Source organism: Carcharodon carcharias, chromosome 5 (assembly GCF_017639515.1).
Source record: "Carcharodon carcharias isolate sCarCar2 chromosome 5, sCarCar2.pri, whole genome shotgun sequence".
Taxonomy (NCBI): domain Eukaryota; kingdom Metazoa; phylum Chordata; class Chondrichthyes; order Lamniformes; family Lamnidae; genus Carcharodon; species Carcharodon carcharias.
In genome coordinates this window covers 134,030,445-134,054,008 of record NC_054471.1, presented here as the reverse complement: position 1 = coordinate 134,054,008, position 23,564 = coordinate 134,030,445, and the positions used below count along the sequence as shown (strand labels likewise).

At 41.9% G+C, this 23,564-nt stretch overlaps 1 protein-coding gene across 6 annotated transcripts in view; it reads left to right on the top strand.

The window, feature by feature from the left end:
- tube1 (tubulin, epsilon 1) overlaps positions 1 to 23,564 on the top strand; it is a 52,279-nt gene that overhangs the window by 13,824 nt on the left and 14,891 nt on the right. For all 6 annotated transcript variants that reach the window (XM_041188897.1, XM_041188898.1, XM_041188902.1 and 3 more), the window contains exons 6-8: positions 3,631 to 3,752; positions 5,460 to 5,647; positions 23,290 to 23,462. In XM_041188897.1, the coding sequence (XP_041044831.1) occupies positions 3,631 to 3,752; positions 5,460 to 5,647; positions 23,290 to 23,462 (483 nt within the window). The remainder of the gene's footprint in view (positions 1 to 3,630; positions 3,753 to 5,459; positions 5,648 to 23,289; positions 23,463 to 23,564) is intronic.

Here is a 23,564-nt window from a genome sequence, read left to right as displayed (position 1 = left end):
ACATCTATAAACTTTTCTGACTAGGTACACTAAAACTTGTTTCCCTTTTTTTAATTACTTCTCACCTTGTCTCATTATTGAATGAAACTAAAGCCAGAAAATGCTGGAAAAATACAACAGGTCTGGCAGCATCTGTGGAGAGAGAAACAGAGTAAATGTTTCAGGTTGATAACCTTTCATCTGATGAAAGATCAACAGCCTGAAATATTAGCTCTATTTCTCTTTCTTTGCACAGTTGCTGCCAGACCTGCTTTGTATTTCAAGTATTTTCTGTTTTTATTTCTGATTTCCAATATCTGCAGTATTTTGCTTTTGCATTAGGGTTGAAACTGACTTGTCTAATGTTGCTCCCAGATCTGTCAAAGTCTACCAATACTAATTCATTTATTTCAAATTTGTGTCTAGGCATAAAATAGGGCTCTATTTTATGATTTTGATATAGTACGTACAATGTACTAACTGATTATTTATTTTCCCTTTGTCAACATTTTCTTTGATCAGGAGATGTTTCAATAACTTGGGGAAAATAAATCATTATCAGCAGTTCAGTATTACAGACCTATCTTTTTGTTATTTTTTCTTGTATTTAATGTTGACTTCAAAATTTAATGGTCAGATATTTTATAAACATGTAAGCTGTGAAACCTATGTATTGTATTTGCTCTTAGTGACAAGAAATAAGTCAAATAAAACAGATTTGCAATCTTCTTAAAACATCTGGGAACCTAAATTATTGTTTAAGTTGTTGTTCCAGGAACAGTGTGAATTCAATTAATCATCATGACTTAAATTACTGATCCAGATAGTTGAAAAATTATAGTGCCAGCTAAGCCGCTGCATTTCTTTTTACATTTCTTTGACCTTTTGTGATTTCTTTTGAGCAGTTATCCTTTTGTGATTTTAATTTCTTTTGTATTGTACATTCTAAGTCCTTTTCTAAACTAAATCTTTCAACAAAGGGGAACTCTCCATTCTAGTTTGAAATATGCAGGAATTATGGCTATGTATCATTACCACAAACCTCTACAACAATCCTTCAATTGTATTTGAAGCTTCTTAGCTTTCAATCAATGTTTTGATTCTATCACAATTTGATGTCATGCAAATCCCTCTATTTGTATGCCTCATTCATTTCTGTCATTTAAGAGGGTGTCTCAGTACTTTGCTGCTTCAGAATATTGTGCCACCAAGTAATTCAAATAGACTTGAGTTTATGATTAGGAATTTCCATCTGAAAAATGACATATTTCTATAGTACCTTTCATGACCTCAGGACATCCCAAAGTGCTTTACAGCCAATGAAGTACTTTTCAAATGTAGTCTTTGTTGTATTGTACGAAATGCAGTAGCTAATTTGTGCACAACAAGTTCCTACAATCAGCAATGTAATAATGACTGGATAATGTGCTTTTCTAATGCTGATTCATGGATAAATAGTGACCAGGACACTTGGGATAACTCCTGCGAAATAGTGTCAAGAGATCTTTTATGTCCAGCTAAGGAGGCATACAGAGTCTTGGCTTAGCATCTCATCTGAAAGATAGCACCTTCATCATTGCATCACTGCCTCAGTACTGCACTAGAGTGTCAACCTTGATTTTTATGCTCGAGTCCTGGAGTGGGACTTGAACCCACAACCTTGTGACTCATGGATGAGAGTCCGACCAACTAAGCCACACCAACTTTCATTTTATATGCAGCAGAGATTTAGGAATGGGTTTTAAATTATATTTACTGTTACAAATGCGTATATATATTTCATATGATCAGCTTTATACCAATGTGAAGATGAGAAGTAAATTTCAGCAGTAAATTACAAATTTTAATCTGCAAAATAGGAATCATAAAATGAATCTGTCACACTTCAATTATATCCTGTACCTTTGTTAAATTCAGAAAATGCTGGAATCTAAAACACTATGCTTGATAACCAATACTGTGCATATGTTTAACAACCTATCTATATCATATGCAGTTTTTATTATGTTGTGAAACTATAATGTGCAAAATTAAATATGAAAGTTCACATCATGTAATAAGCAGGTAGAAAAGAGTTTACACCCTTGTTTATTCCAACGGACCTTTGTGTAAAGGCATTTCTCCTAACTTTTGTCTGGTGTTTTGCTGGCAATTTTAAATTGATAAATCCTCCTATCAGTAGTTTACTATCCCTAGTTTATCCTGGTCAATCTGTATTTACTCTTTGGGCAGAATTTTCCCATTGGTGTGCGGGGGGGTGGGCCCCAATGCACGTCATTCTGATCCTCAGTTCGGTGGGTGCGCAGCGGAGTCGGCTATGCACCTGCTGAATTGTCAAAGGCTTATTAAGGCTATTTGAAAACTAATTAAAGCAATTAATTGAACTGCCCGTCCAACCTTAAGGTTGGCAGGCAGGCAAAGAGCGTAGGCGGCCTTCACATTTATCATCAACCTCATCCACGGGCGGGATGACGTTTCAAAAAGAGTTTAAAAATTTTTATTAAAGTTCATTGACATGTCCTAGATCATGTTACACTGTCACATGAGGGGACACGTCTTAAAAAATTTTTTCTTTCTTTCTTTAAAATTTTTAAATATCACTCTAATCTCCCTAAGGCACATGCATGAAAGAGTGAAGGCCCCGACTCAGCCTACTCACCCCACCCGCACAGGGAGCACTCGGCGCTTCTAGGTGTGCGTCACGCTGGATGGGCCTTAGTTGGCCCACTCAAATAAAATGGTGGTGCGCAGCTAATCGCCGCATTCGGCCGTGCGCCCGCCCGCTCCCACCCAACCCCCCCCAGTAATGGGGAGAAAATTCTCCCCTTTAAGTTTAATGCCCTTTCTCTTAATGGGTATCAAAAACCACACAAAGTACTCTAGCTGCTGTAATCAGTGTTTTGTATGTCTCATTTCTGCTTTAATTTTTGTAGTGTGGAATTCCCTTATTTATAAAACTCAAAGTTTTTGACCTTTGTCATGGCTTTTTTCACCTGCACATGGTATGCTTTTTAGAGAATCATAGATATATGTACTCCTCAGAATCACTGTTTATTCCCATTCTCCAGTGTCTTACCAATGGGTTTATAACTCATGTCCCTTGTTCTACCCCTCACCAATTCATATTGCAAGCATATAATTGGATATCAGTACAACATTTAAATCTATCAAACAAGACTTGATTAAAATAAATTATTTCCTTACAGAACAATGGATATGTGTAGCAGACCTCTGAGTTAAAACATTAGGAAAGTTAGGAATGTAAAGTTAAAGTTGAGGTTAATTTTTCTAGTTAATACTTCAAAGAGCTGCGTAGGAATAGAGTTGATACCTGTAAAGATATAATTACAGATGGAAGTAATTATTTACATGTTACATTAATTCCTAAATTGCTAGGAACATGAGAGCATTATGCCAAGAAAGTCAACTGGTAAATTGTGTACATTGTACAATGTACAATTAACTAAGTTCTGGAAGTTGCTTGATTCATCTTTGGGATGTATCTTTGAATTCTCAATATTATTAAAGTTCGTAAAATTGTTCCAAAATTAATTTTGAATTAAAGTCTAACAAACTTAGAAAACAATTATGTTTTACTGATGTGCACAATTTTGGCAGCTCATGTATACTTTCTGATTTTTATTTCCACAGGGCAGTTGGGTATAAACAATATGGTTGTCAATATCGTGACCAAATTCTAGGTGTACTCCGAAAAACAGCTGAACACTGTGATTCTTTGCAATGTTTTTTTTTAATTCACTCAATGGGTGGAGGTGAGTATTAATTCTTCACAAAACGTTCCTCAACACCTGTCTATCCCTATTTTAATTGATTATAGACTAGAACTAAATTACTAATTTTTAACTGTCTGAACTTACTATAGAAGTCAAATGGCCAGAGGTAAAATTAATTTTTTTATGGGATGTGGGCATTGCTGGCAAGGCCAGCACTAATTGACCATCCCTAATTGCCCTTGAACTGAGTGGCTTGCTTGGCCATTTCAGAGGGTAGTTAAGAGTCAACCACATTGCTGGTAAGGACAGCAGATTTCCTTCTCTGCTGGACATTAGTGAACATTACAACATTTGATGATAGTTTCATGGTTATGATTACTAGCTTTCAATCCCAGATTTATTAAATGAATTTAAATTCCACCAGCTGCCTTGGTGGGATTTGAACCCACGTCCCCAGAGCTTTAGCTTGAGCCTCCATATTATTAGTCTAGTGACATTACCACTATGCCACTGTCTCTTATTGCTCTGAATATATAGTTGAATGTTTTTACACATTACTACAAATACTACTGGGGACATAGGAACATGAGTAGGCTATTCTGCCCTCCAACCTGTTCCACCATTCAGTTAGATCATGGCTAATCTGTATCTTTAACTTCATTAACCCACCTTTGCTTTGTATCCCTTGATACCCTTTGCCAACAAAATATATCAATCTCCATATTGGAAATATCAATTAAAGCAGAATCCACAGCCTTTTGGTGGTGCAAATTCCAGATTTCCACCATCCTATACATAAAAAAATTGCTCTTGATTTCACTCTTGAACGGCGTATCTCTAATCTTAATATGGTCCCCTCTTGCTCTGGATTTTCCACTAGAAGGAAAAGCTTACCTGTATCTAACATATCAAGTCCCTTCAGAATTTTAGATATCTTGATTAGATCACACCCTAAATTCAAGGGAATACAGGTCATATATGCCATCTGTCTTCGTAAGTTAATCCTTTAAGCCTGGTGAATCTTCCCTGTGCCTCCCCAAAGGCCAATTTGCTTTCCTGGGGTGCACTGCCCAAAACTGAATTCAGTTCTCCAGAAGCCAAAACGGCAAGGTTTTTTTTTATCTCTGAAGCATCACTTGCTCAATTTTGAATTTCACCCTTCAAGATAAAAGATAGCGTTCTGCTAGCCTTTTTGATTGTATTTTATACACTTACACTAGCTTTAATGATTTGTGTATGTGGGCATCCAAATATCTTCGTTCCTTCATAACTCCTAGTCTCTCACCATTAAGAAAATGTTCAGATCTCTCTTTCTCAGATCCAAAATGGATGATCTTTCACTTTCCCACATTAAACTGCATCTGCCATATTTTTGCCTACTCACTGTGCCTGTCCCTTTGTAACTTCTTGCTCCCATCTATACAATTTACTCATTAGTATCACCTGAAAAATTGGAGCCATAACGTACTTTTTCTTCATCCGAGTCATTGATATATATGATGAAAAGTGAAGCCCCAGCACAAATCCCTGGGGCAAACCACTTGTCACACCTCACTGACTAGAAAACATTCCTTTTATCTCTACTCTCTATTATCTATCTCCCAACCTGTCTGCAATCATAAATCAAAATTATCCATCTATTCACCTCAATTGAATCTTGGCTAATTTGTATTAAGCATCAGTAGCATAAATATATTTTCTAATTTAACTTGAGATAAAGGAGTTTTAACAGAAATTGTTTTTTAGGGACTGGTTCCGGTCTGGGTACCTTTGTGCTAAGCCTTTTAGAGGACGAGTTTCCAGAAGTCTACAGATTTGTTACTTCTGTCTACCCTTCTGCTGAGGATGATGTTATTACTTCACCTTACAACAGTGTTCTTGCCATGAAAGAGCTGACTGAGCATGCAGATTGTGTCTTACCTATTGAAAACCAGGTATGCATAAGAATCTTTTAGATACATGTTTCAAGAATAAGTGTATTTACAAACAATTGACATTTATATAGCATCTTTTAAGTAGGAAACCATGCCAATACACTTCACAGAAGTGTAATTTGGCAATAATTGTTCCCCGAAACAAAGAAAAGATTTCACACAGGGGAGTAAAAACTTGGTCAAAGAGATAGGCTTTCAGGAGTATCTTAAAGGAGGAGAGATGCAGACAAGTTTATTGAGGGAAATGCAAAGCGGAGGGCTTAGACAGCTGAAAGCATGGACAGCAATGGAGGGACAACAGGAATAGAGTGAAAGTGGAAGAAACATAGAGTCCTTGACGTTTCATCAGGCTGGGAGAAATTACAGAGCCAGGGAGAGGCAAGGCCATGGAGGCCTTGGACGCAAGAATGAGAACTTTAATTTGAGGCGTTTGTGAACAAGCTGTTGTAGGCCAACCAAGAGAGCAATGGAATAGTCAAGTTTGGCAAGAACAAAAACACGGATGAGGATTTTAGCACTAGATGAGCTTAGGGAAGGTGCAGAAATAAGCAATGTTACGGAGATGGAAGTTGGTGGTCTTTATGATGGAAAGCATTATGGGGGCACAAGCTCATGTGGTGGCTACATAGGATGACGAGGTTGTGAAAATTCTGATTCAGCCTGAATGGGAGATGGAACCTGTGGCGAGGGAGAACAAGAGTTTTGGGTGGGAATTGTAGATGATGGCTTTGGCCTTCCCAGTGTTTAATTGGTGAACTCAAGAACTAGATGTCGGACAATCAGGCTGATGACATGGGGTAGAACCTTACGGTTGGCGGGCAGGCGACGAGCCGAGGCGGCCTTTGCATTTTTCATGGAACCTCATCCACGGGTAGGATGAGGTTTCATGAATGTTTTTAAAGTGTTGGAAAAATTTTTTCAATGGATATGTCCCAGCTCATGTGACAGTTTCACATGAGGGGACATGTCCTTAAAATTTTTTTCTCCCTTTATTCAATGTTTTAAACGTGAAACTAAACTGCCTGAGGCACCTCTGTGCCTCGGAGATTTCTGCGCTCTTTCACCAGCATGCATGAAAAAGTGCACACCCCGACTCAGCCTACTCCTCCCCCCCCAGCCCACATGGAGTGCTCAGCCTTAATTGGCCCACCCACACAAAATGGCGGCACCCAGCCTATCGGGTTGCCAATTGGCTGCGTGTGCACCCCCGTACAACCACCCCCCCACCCCACACGCCGTACGGGGAGAAAATTCTCCCCATGGTGTAACAATACTCTATATAGAGTACGTGACTAGCTAGCAAAGATAACGTTCAAAGCCTTTACTTTTACCCCCTAATTTATCAATACCTCATCTCAGACCATATCTGTGTAACTTCATAACTGGTTAATTTAGTTAACGGTTTTGTTTTAATTGGAGTTTGGTAATGCACATTCATTGTCCTTTCAAAAAGACAATGGCCCTTAATTTCTGTGCTCTCCAGTGTCGGATTTGGAGGGTACCCCAAAGATGTGCTGGGGCATCCCTCTGGCAAGTTCTTAGGTAAGGATTTGCAAGTCAAATTGCCCAGAAGTGCTAACTTTCTCTTGACAATTGTGCTGCGCTGGGACCCATCCAAAAATGCGGTTTAAATTGCAAACTTTGAATGTTTCCACCAGGGTTATACCAATAGTTACCCAAAAAAAATTAGAAGAATTAAAACCTCTTCTAACTCCTGGATAACTATTTTAAAGGCCCAGGCCGACTTCACGGGACTCCCCCTCACCCCGATCCCCCTCCCTCCCCCACCCATGGAAATCCCCTTGACTCTGGACGCCCTCCCCGACCTCGTGCCCACCCCCGATCTCGGAACCCCTCCCACCTCCCGCCCTGACCTCGGACCTGACCTCAGACTCACCCCCAACCGACCTCAGACCTCTACCCCGAACCCCCCCACCCCGACCTCAGAATCTCTGAGGCTTCCCCTGCCCCCAATCTCAGAGCCCCCCACAACCTGGAGCCCCTTCCCCGACCTCAGCACCCCCCACCCAAACCTGGCCCCCAAACCCTGAATCTCCGAACCCCCCCCTCCCCCACGACCTCAGAACCTCCGACCCCACCACTGACCTCGGAACCGTTGAACACCTCCCCCACCCTGGCTACCGTGGCCTCGGAAGCTTTGACCGCCCACCACCCCCATACACCCCCAACGCACAAATCCTATTCACTTACCTTAGACACATAACTTCTCCCTGGCCTGTCAATTTCCCTGGCCCTTTAAACATACCTGCTTGACGGCCGCTAGTGCTGTTAAAAAAGGGGGCATGGCCTCCTTGAATTTGCTGGATCTGCACTTCGCTGGGGCCTATAAGGAGTCTTTTGCTGCATGCCCCAAGTAGCTCCGCGGGAACGGAAGTAGCCACGCAATTATCAAGAACAGGTAAGTATGCATTTATTTCTTCTCATTTCTGCAGGCCAGCATTTTATGGCGCTAGTCAGAAGTTACGGCCAAATGTTTCTTTCGCATTGTCTTTTGTTATTTGACTTTGCGCAATTGTCTGTTGTCTATTTTGGCCAAAGCTTATGCTGAGCTTAGCACAAAATATCTGAATAATGCCCATCCAAAGTAGAAATCTTGCAACAGCTTTTTAGTACTGTTTAAACTTATTATCTTTTAAATTCATCCTTAACATTACTTGATTAATTACAGTTTTTTCAATTACAACTTAATTGAGGTACACTATTTGGTCAATCATCTGTTTCTGGCTGGTTCCTCATTATGTAATAAGCCTTAATTAATGATGGTGAGTGATTATAAAGTACAGACCACAAAATGGCTTTTTTGACCTTGTTAGTTTACTAAGTAAATAAAACTTGAAAATAGTCTATAAATGGTGTATATGTTTTTAAGAAACTATTCTATCTTGCGTGTAGATCTTAAAAGATGAAATAATACTTATAAACTTAAAAGTGTGAATGCTCAGCATCAGCTCTGCTGATTAGGGTTAGCTCTTCGGCTTGCCACAAGTACATTGCCTTCAATTAATCTGTTTTTTCTGGGACGTGTTTTAGAATGTTTGCTGCACTGAAGTGCTGCTTTGGGCTACATTGGAGTGCTTAGGTTGGAGTTTGATGGGTGAGGGACTGTTAAGGGTTAAAATCTATCTAAATTCTAGTCTTTCTCTAATTTAGCAATTAACTAAAAGTTGCTGTTTGGGTTGGGAGAAGATGAGTTTCAATCCTGCTTTAAAACAGGGATTATACAAGCTCTGATTGCAGCTGCAGCCAGATAATTAGATAACTGGTTTAAATAGATTTTAAGAAGCTTTATCTAGAAAGCATAAAAACAGGCCATCTACAGTGCTGCCTTGCCTGCCCTGGAGTGCTGCTTTGGGCTGCATTAGAGTGTTTAAGTTGGAGTTTGGTGAGTGAGGGAGTTCGATGAAGGGAGAAAAAGGTGGTCCTTTCATTTTCTACCTTTCCTCAGAAAGAAGTGCGGCGCCCTTGTTCAGTAGGACCTGGTGCGTATTTCTACTGCTCTTAATACTCTCTAAACAAGGAGGAGTAAAAGTAAAGTGAGTAATTTAAGGGTAAGCCATAGCAGGGCAGCTTGGCCACGTGGAATGTTCCTCCTGTGCGATGTGGGAAATCAGGGACACCTCCAGTGTCCATGGTGACCACGTGTGTGGGAAGTGTCTGTAGCTGCAGCTACTTCAAATCTGCGTTTCAGAGCCGGAGCTGCAGCTGGAGCGTCCACAAGGATCAGATCTTCAAGGATAGCACGTACAGTGAGGTGGTCACACTGCAAGTAAAGAGTGCACAGGTAGAAAGGGAATGGGTGACTGTCAGACAGAGTAAAAGCATTGGGCAGGCAGTGCAGGAGTCCCCTGCGCCCATCTCCCTCTAACAGATTTTCTGTTTTGGATATTGTTGGGGGAGATGGCTTCTCTGGGGAATGCAGCAAGAGCCAAGTCCGTGGCACCACAAGTGGCTCATCTGCATGGATGTTGGTGGCGGGGGGGTGGGGGAAGAGTGGGAAAGTAATAGTGATAGGGGTTTCTATCTAAAGGGGAACAGATAGACATTTCTGCGGCTGCAGACATGGCACCAGGATGATATGTTGCCTCCCTGGTGCCATGATCAAGGATGTCACTGAGTGGCTGCAGGACATTCTGAAGGAGGACGGTGAACAACCAGAGGTTGTGGCCCTTATTGGTGCAAATGGCATAGATTAAAAGAGGGATAAGGTCCTGTAAGCAGAATAAAGGGAGTTAGGAAATAAACTGAAAAAGTAGGAACTCGAAGCTAGTAATCTCAGGATTACTTCCAGTGCCGTGTGCTCGTGAGATCAGGAATAGGAGAATAGACCAGATGAATGTGTGGCTGGAGAAATGGTGCAGGAGGATGGGATTTAGATTCCCGAGGCATTGGGACTGATTCTGGTGAAGATGGGACCTGTACAAGCTGGACAGGTTGCACCCCAGCAGGACCGGGACCAATACCCTCGCAGGGGTATTTGCTAGTACTGTGAGGGAGGATTTAAACTAGAGTGGCAGGGGGATGGGAACCTGAGCGGGGAGACACAAGGGAAGGAAACAAAGATAGGAATAAAAGACAGAAAAGTAGAAAGCAAAAGTGGAAGGCAGAGGAAACTAGGGCTAGCAGCAAAAAGGGCCGTAGTACTATAAAAATGTTAAAAAGTCGTGTCTAAAGGCACTGTATCTATTTGTCGGAGCATTTGCAATAAAGTAGACAAATTAACAGCACAAATAGATGTAAACAGCTACCCTAGGTTGTGATTACGGAGACGTGGCTGCAGGGGACAAAGGCCGGGAACTGAATATTCAAGGGTACTTGATATTTAGAAAGGGCAGACAAAAAGGAAAAGAGGTGGTGTGGAGTTGTTAGTTAGGGATGATGTCAGTGCAAGAGTGAGACAGGATATTGGCTCTGAAAATCAGTCTGGGTGGAGCTAAGAAGCAATAAGGGGCAGAGAACATTAGTGGGAGTTGTCTATAGGCCTCCAAACAGTAGTGGTTAGGTAGGGGAAGGCATTAAACAGGAAATTCGAGATGCATGTAACAAGGGTGCTGCAGTAATCATGGGTGACTTTAATCTACATATAGACTGGGCAAACCAAATTAGCAATAATACTGTGGCAGATGAATTCCTGGAGTATGCATGAGATGGCTTTTTTAGACCAGTATGTCAAGGAACCAACCAGGGAACAGGCCAACCTAGATTTGGCATTGTGCAATGAGAAGGGATTAATTAATATTCTTGTTGTGTGGGGTTCTTTAGGGAACAGTGACCATAACATGACAGAATTCTTCATTAGAATTGAAAATGAAGAAGTCTGATCCAAAAGCTGGCCTTCATTGCGAGAGGACTTGAGTACAGGAGCAAGGATGCCTTACTGAAACTGTACCAGGCTTTGGTGAGACCACACCTGGAGTATTGTGTGCAGTTTTGGTGTCTTTACCGAAGAAAGGCTATACTTGCCATAGAGGAAGTACAGCGAAGGTTCACCAGACTGATCCCTGGGATGGCAGGATTGTTATATGAGGAAGATAGAAACATAGAAAATAGAAGCAGAAGTAGGTCATCCGGCCTATTGAGCCTGCTCTGCCATTCAGTATGATCATGGCTGATCCTCTATCTCGATACCATACTCCCGCTCTCTCCCCATCCCCTTGAGTCGAGAAATCTATTTATTTCCTCCTTAAATGGAAGACCATAAGTTCATAAGACATAGGAGCAGAAGTAGGCCATTTGGTCCATCGAGTCTGCTCTGCCATTCAGTGAGATCATGGCTTATCTGATGATCCTCAACTTCACTTTGCTGCCTTTTGTCCGTAACCCTTGATTCCTTGATTTACTGATTAAAAATATGTCTATCTCATCCTTGAATATACTTAACGACCCAGCCTCTACAGCCCCCTGCAATAAAGAATTCCACAGATTCACTACCCTTTGAGAGAAGAAATTCCTCCTCATGAGATTATGCCCTCTGGTCCTAGACTCTCCCACAAGGGGAAACAACCTCTCAGCATCTACCCTGTCCAGTCCCCTAAGAATCTTTTATGTTTTAATAAGGTTGCCTCTTTTTCTTCTAAACTCCAGTGAGTATAGGCACAACCTACTCAACCTCTCCTCATAAGAAAATCCCTCCATACCTGGGATCAACCTAGTGAACCTTTTCTGAACTGCCTCCAATGCCAGTTTATATTTCCTTAGACAAGGGGACCAAAACTGTTCATACTATTCTAGCTGTGGTCTAACTAGTGCCTTATTTTAGTTTATGCAAGACTTCCCTATTTTTATACGACATTCCCTTTGAAATAAAAGGCAACATTCCATTTGCCTTCCTTATTACCTGCAGAACTTGTATGTTAGCTTTTTGGGATTCATGCTCAAGGACTCCCAAATTCCTCTGTGCTGCAGCTTTCTGCAGTCTTTCATCATTTAAGTAATATTCAACTCCTCTATTCTTCCTGCCAAAGTGCATAACCTCATATTTTCCCACATTATATTCCATTTGTTAAGTTTTTGCCCACTCACTTAATTTGTCTATATCCCTCTGTAGACTCTTTGTATCATCCTCACCACTTGCCTTCCCATCTATTTTTGTGTCATCCGCAAACTTGCCAATAGTACATTCACTTTCCTCATCTAAATCATTAATATATATTGTAAATAATTGTGGCCCCAGCACTGATCCCTGGCACTCCACAGGTTGCCATCCTGAAAATGTCCCCTTTATCCCAACTCCCTGTCTTCTATTAGTTAGCCAGTCCTCTATCCATGCTAATATACTACCCCCAACACCATGAGCTCTTGTCTTATTAAGTAGCCTTATGTGCGGTACCTTATCGAATGCCTTTTGGAAATCGAAATGTGTTACATCTTTGCCCTTTATCTATCCTGATTCTTACCTCCTCAAAGAATTCTAATAAATTTGTCAGATTTGGGCCAGAAGTTTTCCGTTAGCGATTTAGGGGCGGGTCCTGCTCGCCGATGGGAAAATGACACAGGATGACGTCGGGAGGAGCCCCCGACGTCATCCTGCCCCATTTAAATATTCAGGAAGGTGGGCGGACAGTGAAATCAGCTGTCTGTCTGCCGACCTGTCATTGGCCAATTGAGGCCATTGACCGGATAATTAAGCTAATTAAAGGCCCTGCCCGTCTAACCTTAAGGCTGGCGGGCAGGCCAGGAGCCCCGGCGGGAAGGAGAAAAAACATGAAACCTCATCCACTGGTGGGATGAAGTGTCATGTCTGTTTAAAAAAATCTTTAATAAAGTTTATGCAATATTTATTAACATGTCCCATCTTGTGTGACATTGTCACGAGGGGGACATGTTAATAATTTTTTTATTTTGCTATTTTGCATGTGCGAAAGAGCGCATTTTGACAGTTGGGGAACCCTTCTCTCCACACCCCCCCCCCACCTCTGCACAGCAAGCGCATAGCGCTTCCCATTGGGCAACTCACTAGGCGGGCCTTAATCAGCCCACCCACTCAAAATGGCAGCGGGTCCCATTTCAGCGGCGGAATTTGGCTGCCCTCCCACTGCCGAGCCGGTGGTCTGCCCGCCCATTGAGGGCTAAATTCTGCCCTTGATGTCCCCTTCATGAAGTCATGCTGACGCTGCTTGATTATGTTAGGCATTTCTAAATGCTCTGCTATTACATCCTTTATAATAGACTCTTAGCTTAACATTTTCCCAGTGTGGATGTTAAGTGGCCTATAGTTGCCAGTTTTTGTCTCCGTCCCTTTTTGAAGAAGGGTGTTACGTTGGCAGTTTTCCAATCTTCTGGGACTTTTCCAGAATCTAAGGATTCTTGGAAGAATTCTACCAGTGCATCAACTATTTGTGTAGCTACTTCCTTTGATATTCTAAGATGTAACCCATTAGGTCCAGGGGACTTATCGGCATTTATCCCCATTAGTTTTCCTAGTACTTTTTCTCCAGCGATAGTTATTGTATTTATTTCCTCACCCCCCCACCGATTTTTTTCCCTTGATTATTTAGCATATTTGGAATATATTAGTGTCTTCTACCGTGAAGACTGATGCAAAGTATTTATTCAACTCCTCTGCCATTTCCTGGTTCCCCATTATTATTTCCCGAACCTCATTTCTAAGGGTCTTATGTTCATTTTGGCCCCTCTCTTCCTTTTTATATATTTAAAGAGGCTCTGACTGTCAGTTTTTATATTCCTTGTTAGTTTACCCTTGAAGTTTATTTTCTCCCTCTTATTATTTTTTGGTCAACTTTTGTTGCTTTTTAAAACTTTCCCAATCTTCTGGCTAACCACTAATCTTTGCCACATTATATGTTTTTTCTTTCAATTTGATACTATCCTTCACTTCTTTGGTTAATCATGGTTGATTTATCCCCTTCCTAAAATCCTTGTTTCTCATTGGGATATATCTTTGTTGTGAATCATGAACCATTTTCTTAAACGTCTGTCATTGTTCATCAACTGTCCTTTCTGCTAAATGCCTTTCCCAGTCCACTCCAGTCAACTCTGCACTCATTCCTTTATAATTACCCTGATTTAAGTTTAGCACAGTTGTTTCTGACCCAAATTTCTCACTCTCAAACTGAATGCTAAATTCTACCATGTTATGGTCACTGTTTCTTAGGGTATCTTTTACGCTGAGATCATTTATTACACCAGCCTCATTACGCATTACCAGATCCAAATAGCCTGATCCCTGGTTGGATTCACAACATATTGTTCTAGGAAACTGTCCCATATACGCTCTATGAATTCTTGCTTGTGGTTACCTCTGCCAGTTTGATTTTTCCAATCTACCTGAAGATTAAAGTCACCCATGATTAATGGACTGCATTTTTACATGCCCTCATTACCTCCTGATTTATTCTCTGTCCTACAGTATAGCTACTGCTAGGGGGCCAAGAGACTACTCCCACCAGTGTCGTCTTCCCCTTGTTATTTCTTATTGCCACCCATATAGATTCTACATCTTCCGATCCAAGATCATTTCTTGCTATTGTACCTTTTCCATCTCGTACTAACAAAGCTACCCCAACACTCTTTTCTTCCTGCCTGTCCTTTTGAAAAGTCACATACTCCTGAATATTTAGTTCCCAGCTTTGATCTCCTTGTAACCATGTCTCCGTAATGGCTATGAGATCAAACCCATTAACCACTATTTGTGCCGTGAATTCATTTAACTTGTTCCAAACACTATGTGCATTTAAGTAAAGAGCCATCGATTTTGCCTTTTTATCATTTTTCCCCCCTTTGACTCTATTTGCCACTTCTTTTTTTATGTTTGTCCCTTCCTGTCACACTCTGGGTATCAATAGCTGAATAACTGCCTTGCAATCTTGCCATATCCTTTTGCTTTGTTAGCCTATGTATTCCCTCCTCAGAACCCTCCCCCACTGCCCGCTTATTTAGTTTTAGGCCCTCTCTACAGCCCTAGTTATTTGATCCGCCAGGACACTGGTCCCAGCACAATTCAAGTGAAGCCCGTCCCATGGGAACAGCTCCCTTCTACCCCAGTACTGGTGCCAATGCCCCATGAACTGAAACCCATTCCTCCCACACCAACCTTTGAGCCTTGCATTTAACTCCTTGACTTTATCTACCTTATGCCAGTTTGCCCATGATTTAGGTAGTAATCCGGAGATTATTACCTTGGAGGTTTTTCTTCTTAATTTAGCTCCTACCAGTTCAAATTCTTTCTGCAAAACCTCCTTTCTAATCCTATCAACACCGTTGATATGAACATGGACGACAACAACTGGATCCCTCCCCTCCCACTCTAGGCTCCTCTCCAGCCCTGAGGAAATGTCCTTAATCCTGGCACTGGGCTGGCAACATCGCCTTTAGGACTCAGTCTCCCAGCTGCAGAGAACAGTATCTAACCCCCTAATTATACTGTCCCCTATTACTACTATATTCCTATTTTATCCCCCCACTTGAATAGCTCCCTGTACCATGGTGCCGTGGTCAGTTCACTCATCCTCCCTGCAGTCCCCACTCTCACCCACACAGCTTGCAAGAATCTCGTAACTGTTGGACAGTTGCAGTGGCCGAGGCTCCTCGAACACTACCCCTTAGGTCCCCAAATATACTTCACTTGCAGTCAGACCCTCCTGTCCCTAATCACAGACCAAATTTGTGGTCTGTGATCACCTCTTGGAGCAAAATGTCCAGGTAACTTTCCCCTCCCTGCAAGGTCTGCAGCTTGGGCTCTAGCTCATCAACTCGGATCCGAAGTTCCTCAAGCTGCAAACGCTTGTCACAGATCCAGAGTGTTCGCTCTGAATCACCTTGTTGTCCAGCAGCTCCCACATGCTGTCACGGCAACACACCGCCTGTTCTGTGATCGCTATTGTATTTTATTTAATTATTTAATTAATTACTCTTGTATCCTTGCTCTTTACACTTGAAGAATCCATTGCTCTTTACACTTTATTGTAATTTTTTTATATAGCAGTATCGATCTTATTCTTCACAAGCTATTTTTAAGAAAAAGACTAGAGACCTAAACACAAACCAAAGACCTTACTTTTACTTTAAAGACCAGAAATACTCACCAATTCTACTCACCAATCAGCTGCTCTCTGCACTCTTTAATGGTCTCTTTCCTTTTTCTCTCCGCACTCTTTAACGATCTCTCACTCTTCTCTCACTCTCATTGTTAATGGTCCTGCTGGTTCTCGCACTCTCACACTGTTAATAGCCCGCTGCTCCTCTCGCTTTCTCACTGTTAATAGCCCGCTGCTCCTCTCGCTCTCTCACTGTTAATAGCCTGCTGCTCCTCTCAGCCTCTCACTGTTAATGGCCCCGCTGCTCCTCTTGCTCTTCAAATGTTAATGGCTCCGCTGCTTCTCTCACTCTCTCACTGTTAAAGACCGCGCTACTCCTCTCGCTCTCTTGCTGTTAATGGTCCCGCTGCTCTTCTCGCTCTCTCGTTGTTAATGGCCCTGCTGCTCCTCTCGCTCTCTCGCTGTTAATGGCTCCGACTGCTCCTCTCACTCTCTCACTGTTAATGGCCCCGCTGCTCCTCTCGCTCTCTCACTGTTAATAGCCCCACTGCTCCTCTTGCTTTCTCATTGACAAAGGCATCGCTGCTCCTCTCGCCCTCTCGCTGTTAATGGCCCCGTTGCTCCTCTTGCTGGTTCACTGTCAAAGGCATAGCTGTGCCTCTCATGCTCTCATTGATAATGGCCCCGCTACTCCTCTCATTCTCTCACTGCTAATGGTCCCGCTGCTTCTCACACTCTCTCATTGTTAATGGCCACACTGCTTCTCACACTCTCTTGCTGTTAATGGCAATGCTGCTTCTCTCACTCTCTCACTGCTAATGGCCCTGCTGTCCCTCTTGCTCTCTCAATGTTAATGGCCACGCTGCTTCTCTCACTCTCTTGCTGTTAATGGCCCCGCTGCTCCTCTAGCTCTCTCGCTGCGATATTCAGTGACTTGGCCTCAAAAGTCTTTTGTGGCAGAGAATTCCATAGTTTCACCACCTTCCCCTCATACGACTACCCTGCCATCCCAGGGATCAGTCTGGTAAATCTTCGCTGTACTCCCTCTGTGGCAAGTAAGGAGACCAAAACTGCACACACTACTCTAGGTATGGTCTCACCAAGGCCCTGTATAGTTGCAGTAAGACATCCTTGCTTCTGTACTCAAGTCCTCTTGCAATGAAGTCCAACATACCATTTACCGCCTTGATTGCTTGCTGCACTTGCATGAGGTGAGATTGGGCTGACTAGGCCTGTATTCACTGGAGCTTAGAAGAATGAGAGGGGATCTCATTGAAACATATGAAATTCTGAAAGGGATGGACAGACTAGATGCAAAGATGATGTTCCCTCTGGCTGGGGTGTCTAGAACAAGGGGTCACAGTCTCAGGATATGGAGGAAGGCCATTTAGGACTGAAATGAAGAGAAACGTCTTTGTTCAGAGGGCGGTGAACCTGTGGAATTCTCTACCACAGGAGGCTGTGGAGGCCAAGTCACTGAATATATTTAAGAAGGAACTAGATAGATTTCTTGATTAAAGGCACCAAAGGACATGAACAGAGAGCGAGAGTATGGCGTTGAGATAGAGGATCAGCCATGATCATATTAAATGGTGTGGAGGCTCAAAGGGCCAAATGACCTACTCCTGCTCCTATTTTCTATGTTTCTATGTTTATCACAGTATAGGCACACACATCTTTACACGGTTTCTACAACTAAATACATTAAATATTAAGAGTACCATATTGTTTTGCTGAACCACAGAGATACAAAAATCCATTCTAAGATGTCCTCTCGGTCACGTGCCAAACCTAAGCCAAACCTAAGATTGTTGTTTCTAGATGTGTTGACATAATTCACTGAAAATTAGCTGAATTAGCTTAAAACTGGCCTAAGAGTGATTTACAATTGGCAGTGAAGGGGTCGAGACAAGTGATAATGCGGTGGAGCTGTTTGCCTTCGATGTAAATGTGGAAATTGACTCAATTGGTGTCACTGAGGAGCATCATGTTGGTGAGAAATTGGAGGAACAAATGTTAGATCCTTGACTGACTCCGGAAGTAATGGATTGGGAAGAGAAGCCATAGTAGGAGGTTTTCTGGCGATAACTGGGTAGGTAAGAGTAGAGCCAGGTGATGGTCCCACTCAAGTTGGCTTCGGAGTAGCAGCATTGGAGGAAAATTCACCATGTCAAAGACAGCAGAGAAGTCAAATAGGATGAAGAGGAATAATGCACCAAGATCACAGTCACAAAGGATGTCATTTATAATTACCCATGTTAATTATATTTACCCTCAAAAGAGAAACATATTGACCTGAATTCTTATGCAGATGGAGAGGGTCCCCATTTTTCCAAAATGGTGCCAGAGACCCAATTCCGGAAGTCCCAGCCCCATCATTTTTGCAGGGGGTGAATGGGGGCAGGTTGTACTTTGTACATCTGTGGTTCATGGAGGCAACTGCACATGCTAAAGTCCAGCTGCCTTCCGTCAGACCGATCGTGGAATGTCCAAAACATGACTTGTGCACTTGAGACCTATTAGGAGAAAGTCTAAAGTTAATGGAGTTCTTTGGAGAGGTAGGGTACCATTTTGGTAGTGGTCCTGGGGCACCTCTGGGAGAGGTGAGGTGCCCTCTGGGAGAGGTGAGGTGCCCTCTGGGAGAGGTGAGGTGCCCTCTGGGAGAGGTGAGGTGCCCTCTGGGAGAGATGAGGTGCCCTCTGGGAGAGGTGAGGTGACCCTGGGAGAGATGAGGTGCCCTTTAGAAGGGAGGTACCCTTTGAGATCGTTAAACTTAGACATGAATGTGTGTGAAAAGTGGATAAACTCATTGAAACTGCCAAGAAATTTAAATCTCCTGCTCTTTAAATATTTAAAAATTGTCTGCAGTGTTAAAGAAAATCAATACTTGCTATCTCACTTGTTCTATTGACATAAGCCTGTAGATAAGCACTATGGAATTAGTCCTACATGACTGATTCATGACCTATCATTATCACAGTGGGCTCCCTATCAGCTCACGGTTTGATTGGCAGCTCCGAGTGCTTATAAAGTCCTTGAAGTTGTCCTAACAAATGCTTGTTGCTATACTGATTAAGCAGTTGAAGGAATTTAAATGTAGTGAATGGGATTTTATCAATGAGAGTGCTTGTTTAAATACCGAATTCATCAATAGACACTTAGGATACAAAATAAAGTTTTATCAGCATGGGTCCTGAGGTCTGCCCATGATGGATACTGGGTGAGTTGGCATGAAAGGTGTAAGGGAAAAGGGTGGTGGGGTCATGGGTTGGCATAAGTTGGCACTAAATTGGCATAGGGGCTACAAAGGGTCATGAGGGTGCGGGTTGGAGCAAGGTTGGCATGGAGGGTGTGAGGGGCCATGGGAGTTGGGTGGGGCGCATGAGGTGGCATAGATGGAGCATGAGAAGTCTGTGGGGGCTTTTTTTTTTGCTTTATTGTGTGTTTTTGCAGCTGGAACAAATGCCAGATTACCGAGGCTGGCCTTTTGCTCGGCGGGGTGGGGGGGGGGGGCCACACCCCCTCAAGATCTTATTTCCTCCTGCCCACTTTTAACACTCCTCCCCTGGCCTCTCAAACCTGCGCCCCCAGCTGGCCCTGCCCCCACACCCACCCAACACCATTACTAGGTTTGCCAGCCAGGCCTGTCCAAAATCCCAGACAGGAAAGTCCAGGCTCCGCCCCCTTATTTTTAGTAAAAGTTTGAGCTGCTCAATGTAAACTTCAAATTAGATATTTGAGTTGATGCCTTAATAGAAGACAATGTTCATTGGTTGCTATTCACTAAATTTAACAATTTCAGGGAATTCTGGTCCTTTATGTAGCTAAGCCATTTATTCAAAGCTGTTGAAATGACAACAATTTTGCATCTGATCTTAACTCTGCATGTCTCCCAAAAGGGAGAGAGGAACTTGGTGAAATTACAATCACTTGGGAAGCAGTATTGAGCAAACTGATGAAACTGCGGACTGACAAGCTTCTGGGTCCTGATGAACTTCATCCTAGTGTCTTCAAAGAGGTGGCTAATGAGGTAGTAGATGGGTTGATGTCAATTTTCCAAAATTCATTAGATTCTAGAAAGTTTCTATTCAACTGGAAATTAGCAAGTATAACCCCTCTATTCAAGAAGGGAGGGAGGCAGAAAATAGGAAACTATAGGCTGGTTAACTTGATGTTTGCCACGAGCAAGTTGTTAGAATCGATCTTTAAGGGGATTATAGCTGGGCACTTGAAAAATCTCAAGGTAATCGGGAAGAGTCAACATGGTTTTGTGAAAGTGAAGTCATGTTTAACCAATTTATTGGAGATCTTTGAAGGAGTAACATGTGCTGTGGATAAAGGGGTGCCTGTAGGCGTACTGTACTTGGATTTCCATAAGGCATTTGATAAGGTGCCACATCAAAAGTTATTGCGGAAAATAAAAGTTCATGGTGTAAGGGGTAACATGTTAGCATGGATAGAAGATTGGCTGGCTGACAGAAAACACAGTATGCATAAATAGGTCTTTTTCTGAATGGCAGGATGTGATGAGTGCAGTCTCGCAGGGGTCTGTGCTGGGGCCTCAAAGTTTTCCAATTTATATCAATGACTTGGATGAGGGGAGCGAAGGAATGGTAGCTAAATTTGCATTTGGCTCAAAGATGCGTAGGAAAGTATGTTGTGAAGAGGACGTAAGGAGTTTGCAGATGGATATAGGTAAGTTGAGTGAGTGGGCAAAAATCTGGAAGATGGTGTATAATGTGGAAAAATGTGAAGTTGTTTACTTTGGCAGGAAAAATAAAAAAGCAGAGTATTACTTAATTGGAGAACAACTGCAGAATTCAGAGGGGCAGAGGGATCTAGGTGCTCCAGAACATGAGTCACAAAAAGTAAGAATGCAAGAACAACTAGTGATCAAGAAAGCTAATGGACTGTTATCTTTTATTATGAGAGGAATTAAACATAAAATTTAAGGATGTTAAGGTTCAGTTATACAAGGCTGTGGTGAGACCACATCTCGAATAATGTGTGCAGTTTTGGTCTCCTTTATTTAAGGAAAGATGTAAATGCGTTGGAGGTGATTCAGAGGAGGTTTACTAGAGTGATACTAGGATTGAGCGGTCTGTCATATGAGGAAAGGTCAGACAGGCTGGGCTTGTTTCCACTGAAGTTTAGAAGATTGTGCTGTGACCTGATTGAAGTATCTAAGATCCTGAACGGTCTTGACAGGGTGGATGTGAAAAGGATGTTTCCTCTTGTGAGTGAGTCCAGAACTAGGGGGGGGACACTGTTTTAAAATTAGGGGTTGCCCTTTTAGAATGGAGATGAGGAGAATTTTTTTTTCTGAGGATTGTGAGACTTTGGAACCTCCCTGCTTCAGAAGGTGGTGGAGGCGGGGTCACTGAATATTTTTAAGTCGGAGGTAGATAGATTTTTGTTAGGCAAGGGAATCAAAGGTTATCGGGGGTAGGTGGGAATGTGAAATTTGAAACACAAACAGATCAACCGTGATCTTATTGAAAGGCGGAACAGGCTGGAGGGGCTGCATGGCCTACTTCTCCTATTTCTTATGTTTGTAAAAACTGTCATTGTTGAAAGTATTTTTTTTCCTTATTGTGTTTTTAAGTAAGCTTTTGTGTAAATAGAGGCATCAATTTTTTTGTAAACAAATCAAACAATTAACCATATGTTTTGCATTAATCAATACAATTCATAGTCTGACAGTCTACTGATCAGTCAAATGTTGTGCTTAAAAAAATTGAATCAAGTCATGTGAACTTAATTTTTTAAAATACTATCAGATAATTTGAATTATGTGACTTGAATTAAGCTGAGTTGATTGTACCTACCATAATGAAATGAATTTGCAGGATAATTGAAATTTCCCCCTCCGTAGTTCTGCTTCTACCATCAAGATCAGATAGAATAGTTGTTCCAATACTGCCAGATAATCTGTCTGCTCAGAGCAGCTGTCTGCAACTCTAACTGAATATGCTAATATAGCTGTTATGTTACTGGACTAATAAACCAGAGTTTTAATTAATAATCCTGGCAACATGAGATTAAAATCCAATAAGACAGTTTGAAAATTTGAAATCAGTTGAAAACAAATTGAAAATTAAAAGTTGTTGTCCGTGAAAAAAAGAAATTTTGAAGGATTGTTGTAAAAAAGAAACCAACTGCTTTTCTGTTTTCTATCCTGTCCTACTTACCTGGTCTGGCCTACATATGGTTCCACACCCAAAAAGTGTGAAAAACAGAAAATGCTGGAAAAACTCAGTAGGTCTGGCAGCAGCTGTGAAGAGAGAAAGAGAGTTAACATTTCAAGTCCTTATGACTCTTCTGAAGAGTCCAGCATTTTCTGTTTTTATTTCAGATTTCCAGCATCCGCAGTATTTTGCTTTTATATAAGTGTGATTTTTAACTGTCCTCTGAAGTAGTCTCCCAAGCCACACTGTAAGGGCACCTAGGGATGGGTAATGAATGTCAGTTTTGTCAGTGACGCCCACATTAATTAAACAAGAACAGGCTATATTTGAGTCAGATGACCAAAATTATTGTTTTGATAGCAATCATACATTGGCAGCTACAGAGGGTCAATGAAGAGTACATTTACTCAATTCCAACGATCATACATATTTACTTATTTTAAAGTTGTCAGATTTGTATTTCCCAGGACTTAGGCAACCTGGCAGCTAAAGGAAGTGAGAAAGGCCAGGCCAGAAGGCAGATGCCTTTACAGGACTGCTCTTGGGCCAGAAGAAGCAGGAGTGCTTCATCTGACAAAGCTCAGCTAATCTGCTTCCACCCTTGCAATCTGCCGATTTTCCCTAAGCCCTTTCCCTGGACTCCATCATGTCCAACACAGCCTCCAGTCTCTCCCTTCCTGCTCATCAGCAGTTTGGCTGACTTTTGGCCAAAGAATAGAGAAATATTATTTTTTAATTTGTTGTTTCTGTTAAATTCAGCAGAACTTACAGATAACCTGCCTTTCGCCATTTCCCAACCACTACAACCCTGCCCCACTTCCTTATCGCCTCCCCACAAAGATTTAGGCCTGTATCTGCCATTCATGTAATAACTTTTTGAATATGGAACTAAATGTTAAAATGCACATTCCCTAAACTTTATCCTTTTTTTTAAAACCAGTCCTTGATTGACATTGTCAACAAAATCAATCAGATGGTCAATTCTGGTAAATTAGCATCTGCAATAAAACTGCAAAGCACACTGATTTCTGGTCACAGTGAAGTCAAACAGCAGGAGAAACCATTTGATGCTATGAACAATATTGTAGCTAACTTGCTGCTCAATTTGACCAGGTGAGTGAACATTTATTATATTAATAATTACAGCATTCCAACAAGATATACGAGTTGGGGCCGGTGTGGTTTCCTGGGCTAGTTTTGACTATCTAGAGTGGT